The sequence below is a fragment of the Eptatretus burgeri genome, chromosome 5 (genome assembly GCF_056783735.1).
Source record: "Eptatretus burgeri isolate ZD-2024b chromosome 5, Ebu_testis_v1, whole genome shotgun sequence".
NCBI lineage: Eukaryota > Metazoa > Chordata > Myxini > Myxiniformes > Myxinidae > Eptatretus > Eptatretus burgeri.
Window position 1 is genome coordinate 68,983,214 of NC_140965.1, and position 14,248 is coordinate 68,997,461.

At 44.5% G+C, this 14,248-nt stretch overlaps 1 protein-coding gene across 5 annotated transcripts in view; it reads right to left on the minus strand.

Moving 5' to 3' along the window:
- Window positions 1-14,248, minus strand: part of HS2ST1 (heparan sulfate 2-O-sulfotransferase 1) — a 121,695-nt gene that overhangs the window by 16,236 nt on the left and 91,211 nt on the right. For 3 of the 5 annotated variants that reach the window (XM_085882309.1, XM_085882311.1, XM_085882308.1), the window contains exons 2-4: window positions 11,406-11,713; window positions 7,931-8,044; window positions 425-510 (exon numbers count right to left, since the gene is read on the minus strand). In XM_085882309.1, the coding sequence (XP_085738435.1) occupies window positions 425-510; window positions 7,931-8,044; window positions 11,406-11,713 (508 nt within the window). The remainder of the gene's footprint in view (window positions 1-424; window positions 511-7,930; window positions 8,045-11,405; window positions 11,714-14,248) is intronic. The other 2 variants (XM_085882313.1, XM_085882312.1) reach the window with 1 other exon arrangement.

A 14,248-nucleotide genomic window follows, 5' to 3' on the forward strand; every position in this document is an offset into this window, starting at 1 on the left:
GGTGTCCCCCCCCCCTCTCTAAACTGTTCCTTTTGTCCGGTTGTGTCCTGATCCTTTCAGCATACTAATACATTTATTGTCAACCTTTATTGTCAACTCTTCCATGAGCCTTGACTATGTATACAAAATAAATACATTTTTAAAACCAGGAATGTCACACCAAGTCAAAATGAAGAGTTGAATGGATGAGTGAAATCTTTCGCTTGAAAAGGTATTTTATTCACTTGTCTCAGGGCTGCAGCAATAACATGATTTTGTACTTTCTTCATAGCTCCCAAATCAAACCAAGCCCTCTCACACCACTCCACTCCACCAATCAGTATTTTGGTGAGGGTGCCATTGAAGCAGCAATAAGGCTCAGTACAAATTATACTTCTGAAAGGCCTCTCTAAACCATAGTGACCGAGTGGCCATGGACACTCACTTGCTGAAGTCCATAAATGCCAAGTGGCCATGGTAAAAACCAGGTTTCCTCTCCTTCCAAAAGGTCACGTTTTTCACAAATCGTACCTGGAAGTCACACACAGATTCACAACGTATGAGGGGGACAGCGTACCGTGATGACGGACACCCTTGGTCCACCATCCCGAATATTCATTTTCTTAATATCAAATTAATAAAGGCAAATGAAAACTCTACATTAATAAATTTTAAAAGGCAAATGAAAATTCTCCGTCTACGAGGACGGCACTTGGTAAAGCGCATACCTCCGCCAGGCTGAATAGTTTGTTTTGTATCCCACCGATAGGCCGGATCTGCATCCAGATCTTCACCAAAATCAAATCAATTCTCCCTTGTCACACACCCAACCAATTCTTCATTGCTCGGCAGTCGAGGAAGGAAATGGCTGATGTTCGACCTCTAATCAGAGAATGATCTAAGTTGGTGATCTCAGATGATGAACTGTTGTATAGGGACAATGCATCCAAACGGTAGTCGATTCTCCCAAAATCCTTATGTCCGCTCATTTACAGAGAATTAAATGAAAAAAAATGGGGCACTTGGGGATAGAACGTGTCTTGCACCTTGCCATAAACCGGTTGCATTGGCCCCACATGAAGATGGACACTGAATAATATGTCACAAAGTAAATGTGTTTACTTGAAAGGAAACACCCCGTTAAACCAGTTTGAGATCCCATGGAGCCAATCCTAGCAACGTACACCTCTTGAACTTTTATCGCTCAACTTCCTGAATCTTGAGAAAAGCAAAGGTGGTTTGGAATATATATACTACTAGTGGCAGGGCCGGATTAAGGTCTTCGTAGGCCAAGGCCCTTGAAATTTCATAGGCCAAATTGAAGAGTGACCAAAACGACGATTTTGAACATGAAATTTAATCGGAGAGATTGTGGTAAACGGCGATTTGTCCGACTTTCAAATACTAGTACGTGCCCGTGTGGAGATCCAGGTGAACTCTGTACTGATTGAAATCATTTTCTGTCCACACCGATCTTAGGTAGAGAAGAGTTTAATATACATCAAAATACTGTTACGTCTGAGGGGGGGGGGGTATGCATTCAAAGGGTAATTAGGATGTTTAATTAGGTATGCCATGCTGTTCGAGTTGTACCAGGATCTCGATGTAATAAGTAGCAATTCAGTGGTGGTAAGTTGTCTAGTAAATGTCCATTTCTTTAAGGGGGAAATGATAATTGTCACGTAATTAGATAGGGAGACGGGTTAGGGTAAGTGTGTATGCGTAAACCCTTTTAGTATTCCCTGAAGGCTTGCCGTGACGTAACAGGACAGTGCTGCGGATGGCTCCGCCCCGTGATCACGATTGGCGGAAGGCGACGGCAGAGGGCCAATAAAAGGGCTCGATTGGAAGTGACGAGGACTCGAGTATAAAAAGGTTCTGTTTGGGAAAAGAAGAGGAGGAAGGGTCGTAAAAAGAAAGCATCTGGTCGAGGCTGTTGGTCTCGGAGCGCGCTCTCTCGTTGCGCTGGTTCGTTCCTCGATTCGTCGTGTCTCGTGGCCTTGCTGTGCCCCGTGCCTCACCTCGGTTGGCTCGAGTTCTGCTGGCTCGGAGTACGGGACCGAACGGCGGGCGGACCTGCCTCCCTCTCCTGCTCGCATCTTGGCGCCAGAACTGGCTCCCTGGCGGCTGTGAGCGGTCTTGGGCCTACACCAGGAGGTCGACACCACCAGGAACAGCACCACGGTGGCTGGTTGGAGCTCACAGGCAGGAAATCGCGGCTCTGCGCGGAAGGGCTGACGGAATCTCGGCACCACCATGTCTTCTGCCCCTGACGAGTGCAACGCTAGCTCGTCCGGCGCCAATCCAGTGACTGTTGTGTCGACACCACGGGCAAGCCTGACCACTAGCTACGTTGTGTGTGTGTGTGTGTGTGTGTGTGTGTGTGTGTGTGTGTGTGTGTGTGTGTGTGTGTGTGTGTGTGTGTGTGTGTGTGTGTGTGTGTGTGTGTGTACCTGGCGCCTTAGAGGGTTTGAGATTTGTATATCCATTGGAATTGTTTGTGTTTTCCCCACACCACCATCCCGTCGAATCGCCCCGGATCCCTCCTCTTGCCGAGTCTTATTATCGTTCTGGTTAGAGAAATAAACATTATTAACTCAGTGAAAAGCGACTCGTGCCACCTTCCTCGTCCCGTTTGCTCTCGAGCGATTAAAACCGCCATCCTCGGGTTATAAAAAAAATAAACCGCCTCCATCGTTTCGGCTCATTCTACGTTGGCGGGACTGTTCAAGTCCCGTGGACGTCACAATACATATGCACATATGGAGAGACGGGCCAGGCACCGTAGTCAGTCCAGCCCAGCTCTGAATAGCTCAGCTTCAGCTCTTGTTTTTCTGCAGTTTTACTCTGACCCCTGCATGACTGCTTGCATGCAAATGTCAAGCAAGATTAATCTTGTTATTCATCCATTTACTTTTTCAAGCTCCTGTGGTAATTATTAAAGTAAAGGGTCACCCCCTTTCCCAGCTTATCTTCTCTCAGTGATCGCTACTTGCATGTTGTTTACCCCTTAGGGCTGGGAGGCCTGGCTGGGTGACATTCCACAAGCAACCCTTTTGGCTCACAAAGCAATCAAACCAAGCCCCTTTGACAGTGCAGACATAAACAACAAGACAAGCCGGTAGGCGGACATGGGTAGTCGACTACCCAATAGAAGCTGATGCGATGGGCCCGTTCGATGGGGAATGACCTGAGGATTAAGCACAAGAAAATTCATGATTCTAGCTTCAAGGGTTAATGCTGCAGATTGTTTTTTCGTTAAAAGACCCCCACATTTAGAGGTTTTTCGGCCGTTGCTAGGCAACGGAGGGGTCCATTGCAACGGTTCTTTCTCACACATAACTAGGACATACCATGAACTTACCATACCAGTTTCATGTATATCTGACTCATAGTCTCTGAGATATAACGAACTTCGTTTTTTATTGTTTTCGACCAGGGTTCATTCAAAGTCTATCTTCTCCGACAGTTTTCATAGGATCCAGCTGGAAATTTTTGACAATATGGCTGAATGTACTGCCCACAGTCGCTCGTGGCCCAATTTTTGAAAAAATAATTTTTTTATGATTTTTCAAAAATTTCAAAGTCCCGCTGCTAGGCAACGGTGGTGTCCATAGCAACGGTTCTCATTTGCACACAACTAGGTCATGGTATGAACCTACCAACCAAGTTTCATCGAAATCGCCATTGTATTAACGGAGCACTGGACCGAACAGAGGGACAGACAGAGAGACAGACAGACAAACATATCGACGGAAATACTGATAATAAGGGTAGATCAATTTTTTTCTTTCCACTGGATCGACTACCAAATTTATCCATTCCCTCTTCCCAAAGTGCAAAGATGTTAACAAAAACAATGATGACTTGTTTGGGACACATACAGTGTCTCCACACCCGTACATGTGTGGCCGTATGTGCAAAAAAAAAAAAAATCTTTCAAACCGCGTACCAGAAACAACCACACAGGCCGTTCCTTCACTCTAGCGTGCCCGTACGTCCATTCCCATACGTGCGTGGCCGTACGTGCAACCCCCCCCCACCCCAAAAAAAACTTTCAAACAACCACACAGGCCATTTCTTCGCTCTCGTAAACGACGACTGGATTGGGGCATTGTGTTTATCTATAAATGCGCATAAGAAATCGAGAAATTATTACAATACAGTAAGTCATCACTATCCAGAAGTGGTGCGTGCCCGTACGGAATGTTCACATGCATTCCACGAATTACACTGGTCAACAATTTTTTACTTTCTGAATGTTGTCTAGATTTCTACAAGTGAATTAGGGTATTCTGGCACTGCTGAATCAGGAAATGGCATCCGTTTCTCTCCATCAGGTCAGGTTTTTGTGCTAAGTTGATTTGAAAAAATCAGATCTTGTGACAAAATCAATTACATTTTTGTGGCATTATCAGCTGATTTTTGTCAACACATATCATCCTAAACATGTTTTTAAGAAAAAAAATGTTTTGCCAACAACATTTATTGATTACATGATAGAAACATCGATTACTGTCATCTGAATGGTGGGCATTGATAAAGATAAGTACAAGTAAATTGCATGTTGCGTCACCACTGTTCAAACTTCAGGGCTTGAACTTCCGTTTCTTCGAACTCCTGGAATGTTCAGCGGCAGGGAGGTCTCTCTTCAGATTCCAACAGTAGTCAGCCATCATGACTGCGTCCCAGCGACCCTGATACCTGGTCTCCATCTCCTTCATGTCCTGATGGAATCTCTCCCCCTGCTCGTCACTCATTGAACCCAGGTTCTCAGGAAACCGGTTCATATGTGAAAATAGGTAGTGCATCTTGATGCTCATGTTGCAGCCCAGGTTTCTGAAAGCAGTCAGCATGTTGTTGACAAGTTCTGCGTAGTTTCTGGCCTTATTGTTGCCAAGAAAGTTCTTCACTACCAAAACAAATGTCTTCCACGCTTCCATTTCCACTTCGTTCATTGAGTTTTTGAACTCTGGATCTCTGATGAGCTGACGGATCTGAGAACCATCAAAGATGCCAGCTTTCAACTTCTCCATGGTCAATCCTGGAAAAGCCTGGCACAAGTAAGTGAAGCAGTCACCATCTTTGTCCAGAGCCTTGGTGAACTGCTTGATTAAGCCGAGCTTGATGTGCAGCGGTGGGAAGAGTATTCTGTCTCTGTCCACCAGAGGGTCGTTGATGACGTTCCTTTCTTTGCATGGCACCAATTCCTCCCGCACAGGCCAGTCCTTCTTCGTGTAATGCTGAGCACGGTCCCGACTATCCCACATGCACAGAAAACATGGGTACTTGGTGAAGCCAGACTGTTGTCCCAACAAAAAGTTCACCATCTTCAGGTCAACACAAATAAACCACTTATGCTGATCATAACCAATTTTCTCCAGCACGTACTTCACCGCCTCATACTTCTCCTTCAGTGTAGTCGAGTGAGCGATGGGTACAGAGGCAAACTGGTTGCCGTTGTGTAGCAGAACACATTTCAGTGATCGCTTGCTGCTGTCAATGAACAGTCTCCAATCTTTGGGTTCGTACTGTGGCACTCCAAGCTTGAGCAGAAGCGCATGTCATAAATTGGCGCATGTAGGTATTGTACATTCTTCAGAGTTCGTTATTTCAAGAAATACAACTTTTTTGTATCACATTATTACAAAATCTGCCCCATTAACTTTAGTTTTGATCCACGAACTTTATGCTTTGCCTCACCAATTTTTGGAAGATTTTGAGGTTTTATGACTTCAAACTGATCCCTTTTCGACATAATCACCCAGAACTATCGTACCTGAATACTTCTTGTCATTAAAATAATTATTTCCAATCAAAACAATTATTTGACATGACATTTTACCCCCCACCAACTTCTTCTAAAATGCTCCACACATGCGTACATGTGAACAAAAATGTAAAAAACGACATGTGGCCATATCTCAAAAACTTGACCTGATTGAACAAAACTAATGTGAGTTTTGGATTCAGCGCATCAGATTCGTCCTAAATCAGCTTAAAAAATGCAGACAACAAATTTGTTGTTGACCAGTGTTATCGCTTGCATTGAAGTTACAACTGCTGTGATACTTACACGCACAGAGTTAATTAAAGATCGAGAAAGTACAGAAATCGAGAAAGAAAGAATACAGTAAGTCGAGAAATCGAGAAAAAAAATCGAGAAAAAATACAGTAAGTCGTCACTGTCCGGAAGTTCGCATATTGCAGTTACGATTATTCGCAATTTAGTTTTAATGGCCAATTATTCAATTAGCGCCAACGTATTTTGCTTTTTTGTAATGTCATCGCAAGGAAAAACACAAAGAGAAGAGAGGAGAAAAAAACGATTAAAAAAACGTACATGCGTGGCCGAATGTGCAAAAAAAACCAAACAAAAAAAACTTTCAAACAACAACACAGGCCGTTCCTTTGCTCTCATAAATGTCCACTGGATTGGGGCATTGTGTTTATCTATAAATGCGCATCAGAAATCGAGAAATTATTAGAATACACGAAGTCATCACTATCTGGAAGTCCATATGTTGTAACCCGTAATGGGGGACGCAGCTGAGAATCTCTTCCCCATCGGCCACGCCCACGCAGCAACGTGTTCTGTCAATGGTTGGTAAATAAATGGCCATAACTTGGGAATCACTTGTCCGATTAATATCAAACCTTGAAAAGGCACATACTCTGATCCCCAGCAATATACCTGGCAAGTTTCAATTAGATCGGACCAGTGGTTGTCGAGAAACAGCGGACACACACACACACACACACACACACACACACACACACACACACACACACACACACACACACACACACACACACACACACACACACACACACACACACACACACACACCTGGAATTATAGATAGATACAAGTGCCTGTGAAATCCAATTCGGCTTTGAAATTGAGAAACGAACGATACAGAAAACAAATTCGGAGGAATGTATGTATATTCAATTTCCACCCTGCTGAAACACCTTCTTTCGTGCCTTTTGGTTGGCAAACGACACGATCCCTTCGGAGAAATCGATTTGCTTCATCAGCTCGGATTCAACACAGAGCAGAGCAAGCGTGGACACGCGCACCTGCCCCACGGTCGACCGAAGACAATTTTTCACGCGCTTTAGTGTGCTGAAGGAGCGTTCAATTAAGACTGAAAAAAACTTCGTCGGAAATCTTCGTAGGCCAAATATTTTTCGTAGGCCAAGGACAGGGCCTCACGGGCCTAGTGGTTAATCCGGCACTGACTAGTGGTTGATCACGACGCAGTATGCCTAAGCGTATGCCACGAAAAATAAGTCTGCCAAAACTGGTGCTAACAAACTGTTTAATGAGTTCACCCTAAGCCTGGTGTTGGCTTAACGGTTGGGGTGGCTGGCTTGGGATCTTAGGGTGCTGAGTTTGAGCCTGTCGGTCGTTGAATCAACACCAGGTGGGGTTGACTCAGGCTATCATCCTTCCAAAGTCAGTGAAATGAGTACCAGTGTACTGGTAATCGGGGCATTGCATCAGCGGCACAGCCGTGCCCTCAGCCAATGATGCTATCCACAGCCTTGTGCTGCATAGGAAGGAGTTCACCCTCAAATATGGGTTCCCTCCAAAGATTTTGCACGATCAAGGGGCAAGTTTGAAAACAAATTCTTGAAGGAACTGACTAGATTTTGTGGTATTGGTAACTGCAGGACAACATCATAATCACCCAAAGGCAAATGGCAAGGTCAAGAGGATAGACCAGACCTTGCTTCAGTTGCTTAGAACCTTATCTGAAGAAGAAAAAGGAAAGTGGAAGGGTTCACTAGATCAAGTTGCATATGCCAACAATTGTACACAAGAAGATGCAACACATTATTCTCCAATTTCCTGCTATTTGGGTGTTCACCAAGACTTCTGATCGACATGTTTGGGTTTCAGCATAATGCAACAGCGAACAATTATTCTGACTTTGAAACTGACCGTCAACGTTGGGTTGTATGAGGTGAGGGAAGGAGTCGACCACACACTCTGTACTTTCCTTTTCTTCTCAGTTCTTATTCCTCTTCTTCTCCCCGGATTGAATGATGGCCATGCCTTTTGTGTAAATAAGATTGCATCAGAATACCGTATGTATTAGAGTTAAAATCTGCTCTTTTGTGCCTTTTGCCTGTGCATACTCGCTTTTAAATGATTACTTGCTCGAGTGTGTAAATAAATAATTATTAGTTGTTGTTTCAAATCTATCTCGGTTGTCCTTTCCTTCATTGGTCCGACACAGTGTACAAGCATAGTTAAATGGGAAGTTGTACCCCACCTGATTTGCTCTGTTAGCCGGTGCTGCAACTATCTGTTCCGCTCGGCAGATGATCACCAAGTGCGGTGCTGAGAGTGTGGCTCTAGTTTGGTTGCCATGCCAATGGAAAGGTATCACAGAAACATCGAAGCGTAACCTTGCTAAGCCGGAAGTCTAATTCAAGTGGCTACGGCTGTGTAAGAACTACAGCCGTTGGACCGCGGAATTATCTGTGGTTGGCGCCTTCAGGACCGGGTGTTCGGGAGAAACTCGAGTGCTTCCCCTCATGGCGAACCTCGAACCCCAGGCCAGAACAATACTGTTATATATATATATATATACACAGTTTTTTTTGTTGTTGTGTTGTGCTTCTCAAGTCCTATGTTCAGTAGACGTTTGATCTGCAAAATTTAACTGTATGAACTCCAAGAGCTTTAATTGAGGACAGTCTTTTATGTTAGGAAAGTATACACCCATCTTGTGTCATCGTGAAGGAGGGCATCATCAAGCATTTAGACCTAATGGAGAATATTTGAGTCCCGTTTCCATGAAACATCATTCCAGAGGAGCCTGAAAACCATATTTGAGGGATTGTTACTTTGGGGAATAACAAACAATGAGGTTCACTGAGGAAACATGGACTGATAAGCAAAGTTCACCCCAGAATAAGTCAGTCGAAATGACTTTTGGAAAGAAACATGTTGAGGACATTACTATTTTGGAGGTTAGTTTTTGAGGCACACAAAACAACATGCATATATAGTGCCAATACCATATGTAAACTAGAAGGGCACTCGGTAGAACGCATACCTCCACTACATCATGCCTGTTCCACAAGAACATATCAGGAACATAAATTAGGATTGCACCTAAGGCTTATTTGGGCCCTGTCCTAATAATGTCACCCAAATTTGGTAGCATTGTGGCTGGTGGGTCTGGAGAAGAAGATTTTTAAAGGAATTCATGCAATTTTCCCAAAAGTTGACTGTCAGCCATTTTTACACTTCCAGTCACGTGACCGGCATGACCTCCACAATTTGAAATCCCTACCATAGCCTAATATTGTAACCCAAATTTGGTAGCATTCTGACTGCTAGGTTTGGGAAAAAAGATTTTTGAAGAAATTTACTAAGTCAGCCATTTTGACCTACAGTGCCTATAGAAAGTCTACACCACTTTCAAAATTTTCACCTTTTGTTGCCTTATAGCTTGGAATTAAATTTCATTAAATCAGACTTTTCCACCTTTACTTACACATCGTAACCCACAACTTCCAAATTAAAAACAAATTCTACAGATTTCAGAAAATGAATAAAAAATCTTGGTTGGATAAGTGTCACCTTTGAGTTAATACTTGGTGGAAGCATCTTTGACAGCAATTACAGCTGTGAGTCTGTTGGGATAGGTCTCTCCAAACTTTGCACACCTTGATTGGGCATTATTTGTCCATTCTTCTGAACAAAACTGTTTAAGCTCAGTCAAGTTCCCTGGGAAGCTTTGATGAACAGCAATCCTCAAGTCATGCCACAGATGTTCGATTGGATTTAGGTCGGGGCTCTGACTGGGCCACTGAAGGACGTTTATCTTTTTGTTCCTCAGCCACTCCAATGTAGCTTTGGCTGTGTTTCGGATCGGTGTCATGCTGAAAGGTGAACTTCCGTCCAAATTTAAGCTTTCTTGCAGAGGGCAGCAGGTTTTCCTCTAGGATTTTTCTGTATTTTACTCCATCCATTTTCATTGTGACTGCTAGGATTGCTGTGCATTCATTCTGACATTCATTCTGATTTTCATTCTGACTCCATCAATTTTCATTCTGACTATCCTGACAAGTGCCCCAGTCCCTGCTGATGAGAAACATGCCCATAACATGATGCTGCCACCACCATGCTTCACAGTCGGGACGATGTTCTTTGGGTTTGCGCCAAACATAACGTGCTGTGTTGGGTTTGCGCCAAACATAACATTTTGCATTTAGGCCAAAAAGTTCCATCTTGGTTTTGTCAGACCACAAAACTTTTTGCCACATGGCTTCAGAATCTCCAATGTTTTTTTGCATACCACAAACAGGACTCAAGGTGGGCTTTTTTGAGTAATGACTTCCCTTTGGCCACCCTACCATACAGGCCAGATTTGTGGAGTGCTTGGGATATTGTTGTCACAGTCACACAGTGACCAGTAATTGCCATAAATGCCTGTAGCTCTTTCAAAGTTGCCATTGGCCTCTTGGTGGCCTCTCTGATCAGCCTCCTCCTTGCTTGATCATCCAGTTTGGAGGGACGGCCTGATCGAGGCAGGGTCTTGATGGTACCATAAGTCTTCCACTTCTTTATGATTGTTTTGACTGTGCCCCAAGGGTTATTCAAGACCTTTGAAATATTTTTATACCCATCCCTCGATCTGTGCCTTTCCACAACTTTATCCCGGAGGTCTTTTGAAAGCTCCTTGGGTCCAATGGTTGAGTCTTTGGTGTGAAATGCATTTCCCAGCAGAGGAAACCTACAGCAACAGCTGATTTTAGTCTGAAATAATCAGAATCACTACAGTGTAACACAGGTGGAGGCCAAGTAACTTGGTGTGTGATTTTGATGGTGATTGGTTACACGAGCTAATTTATAATTGCTATTATAAGGGGGTGGACACTTATCCAACCAAGATATTCTAGTTTTGTATTTTTAATTAATCTTCTGAAAACTGTAGAATTTGTTTTTCACTTGGAGTTGTGGGTTACGATGTGTAAATAAAGGTTGAAAAAGTCTGATTTAATGAAATTTAATTCCAGGCTAGAAAGCAACAAAAGGTGAAAATTTTGAAAGGGGATGTAGACTTTCAGTAGGCACTGGACTTAAAGTCACATGGCCGGAACAAGCTTTGCAATCCCCATTACCAGACAGGAGCAGAACGTTGCTGCCAAATTTCAGCCAGATCGGCCCAGCGATTTAGCCAGAGAAGTTGAAATAGGAGACAGATGGATGGACGGATGGTGCACGATGACAATACCTTATCTGGAATTCCAATTCCAGATAAGCTAAAAACGATCCATAGGCAATTGGCAACATCAATCAAGGAACCACGTGATGGAGGTTTTATTCCAACTACTACTGCTATTGCAATTATTACGACTACTATGACTACAACTCAATTCTAATTCAGAGTAAAACTCACCTGATCTTGCAAAGACATCACTGGATTGTTCTTGCTCGTGTTGATGTGCAGCACGTGGTACTTGTTTCTTGCGCATAGATCGTACGCGATGTTCGTAAATGACGTACTGCCTGTCTTTGGCACACGGTTGTATAGCACAATGGTGTCTTCGTCTGGATCGGCAGTCCCGGCCATACCTCCGCCTCCACCCCCACCGCTGCTCGCTCCATCAGCCACTGCAGCCTGCACACCCGGTTCCCTTCGTGCAGCCACATCAAGAGTGTGTCTCTGTTCGATGGCACGTACCTGATGCAGGGCCACTGCACGTTCTGCAAAGGCACAGTTGCACATGCGATCAAAACGTGCGCTCCAAGCCATACAACCCTTATCGTAAAATCACAAACATACGCATTTCCCTCATTTATGGTTGGGTTCATCAAAGTGGAATCCATGAGAGATTTAAAAAACAGGAAAACTAGACATAACTGAAGAAGCCCTTCTGAGACAAGTTCGTTTCGACCAAGAATAGGGAAGCGAGACGCTTAACTAGACAGTATCCATTTAAAGGGTATGCAGGATCTTATTGGATGTACACCGTACAGGCTGCCAATCGGTCGTGGTGTGTACAATTCTTCTTCCACTCTTCCAAAACTGGCGATGCACAACTCAGCGTATCTCTGTGGACAATTATCCAACTTCTGTTGACCAGGTTTAATGACGAAGAATCGTACAGGTTGCATGTACAAACAGGTTCAAGTCAGAAAGGGGACAATACATTAAAATTGTTTCCCAGTTCGAAGTGAGATCATTGAAGTAAAGTGAATGATTATTGTGCTCAGTATACTTGTGGTAGGCCAAGACGAATGAACATAATCATCCAAAGATTTACTCATTCCTCGGTTTGCCATTCACACTGTGGCTTACCGTTTTGCTCCAGAATGAGGAATAAAAGACATTTCAACATAATAGGTTTGAGTCATTGCTGTTCAGCTCTCATCATAACCACATGGCTTGCTGCAAAATTGTTTTAACTTTGTTTCCTCTTTCATCATTGGCACGAAATATATTTAGTTTCTTTTCTCTCTACAAGACTGAGGCTCGTGGAAGAGCAGGGTAAAATTGACAGTGGCACAGAAGAGCAACAGTTGGGCACAACCAACAAGGGAACAAACAAACAGCAAAAGAAGAGGCAAGCCATCCTGATGCATGAAAAGCTCATTGTACAAAATTCAAGGCCAAACACGAAAAAACAGTCTCCCTCCTCCAAGTCATGGTGACACCTTGTCAAGTCTATATCTGGCATATGCTCCTTCTCAATCTCCCAAGCATGTTCCACGTGCAAACGGCAAAAGCGGTCAACATATAAATAAATAGTAGGGGGTAGAGCAAGGATGGGACATTACATTTGTAGTTGTTGAGCAACTCTGGGAAGGGTTCGAAGCAGCGTAACGCTTACTTTGTGTAGGTCTTCTTGGGTTGCTTTACGCAGCTTCTTTGGATGGAGGAGTGTGGGAGGGGTCAAATATTTATATAATCCTTGCCACCTGGGTTTAGTTGATTAGGTGAGAGCTGATTGGCTATTCCCTCCATTCACAGATGAGAGATGTGGGTGGGTCTATATATATATATATATATATATATATATATATATATATATATATATATATATATATATATATATATATATATATATATATATATATATATATGTATATACACATCCGGAGCCAGGTCGTCCAGACACAAACACTGCTCAGACACATCCGAAGACAAACTCCTGCCCAGGCACGTCTGGAGACAAACAATTCCCAGACGCGTCCGGAGATAAATACCATCTGGACACAAACCCTGCTCGGACACGTCCAGAGACAAACCCTGCCCGGATACGTCTGGACAAAAATACCATCCAGACATAACCACCGTCTGGATATGTCCAGAGACAGAAAGACAGACAGAGAGAGAGGAGAGAAGAGTGAGGGAGGTTGGGAGGAGGATGTTGCACTGTATTGGGAGGGGGTGGAGCAAGGATGGGACAAAGAGAGAGAGGGAGAGGGGTGGGTGTAGGGGAGTTGGCAGAGAGAATATGTTATGCTTTATGAACACACACATAAACACACACACACACACGAGTGCTTGGCCGATATCAGAAATTTTTTGGCAATCAGCAGGTTGGAGTCAGTGTGATTACCGACTCCAGTACGTACTGCATACAACCCAAAAACCTTGAGCAACTCTCACCGACAAACAACGTTGCATTTATATAGACGTTTCAGGGAGATGTTCACAAACATGAATCTTTTATTTATAAACAGCTGCGTGTGACAGGTGGAAAAAAAATTTGGCTCGCTAATTTAGAAAACATGCAAATATGGCAAATGGCTCAGAAATCGGGTGTTATTTCACAATTCACTCAGGGTGACGGGGCACGAACCACTCGCTCAGGATGAGGGGGCACGAACCACTCGCTCGGGATGACGGGGCACGAACCACTCGCTCGGGATGACGGGGCACGAACCACTCGCTCGGGACGACGGGGCACGAACCACTCGCTCGGGACGACGGGGCACCAACCACTCGCTCGGGACGACGGGGCACCGACCACTCGCTCGGGACGACGGGGCACCGACCACTCGCTCGGGACGACGGGGCACCGACCACTCGCTCGGGACGACGGGGCACCGACCACTCGCTCGGGACGACGGGGCACCGACCACTCGCTCGGGACGACGGGGCACCGACCACTCGCTCGGGACGACGGGGCACCGACCACTCGCTCGGGACGACGGGGCACCGACCACTCGCTCGGGACGACGGGGCACCGACCACTCGCTCGGGACGACGGGGCACCGACCACTCGCTCAGGA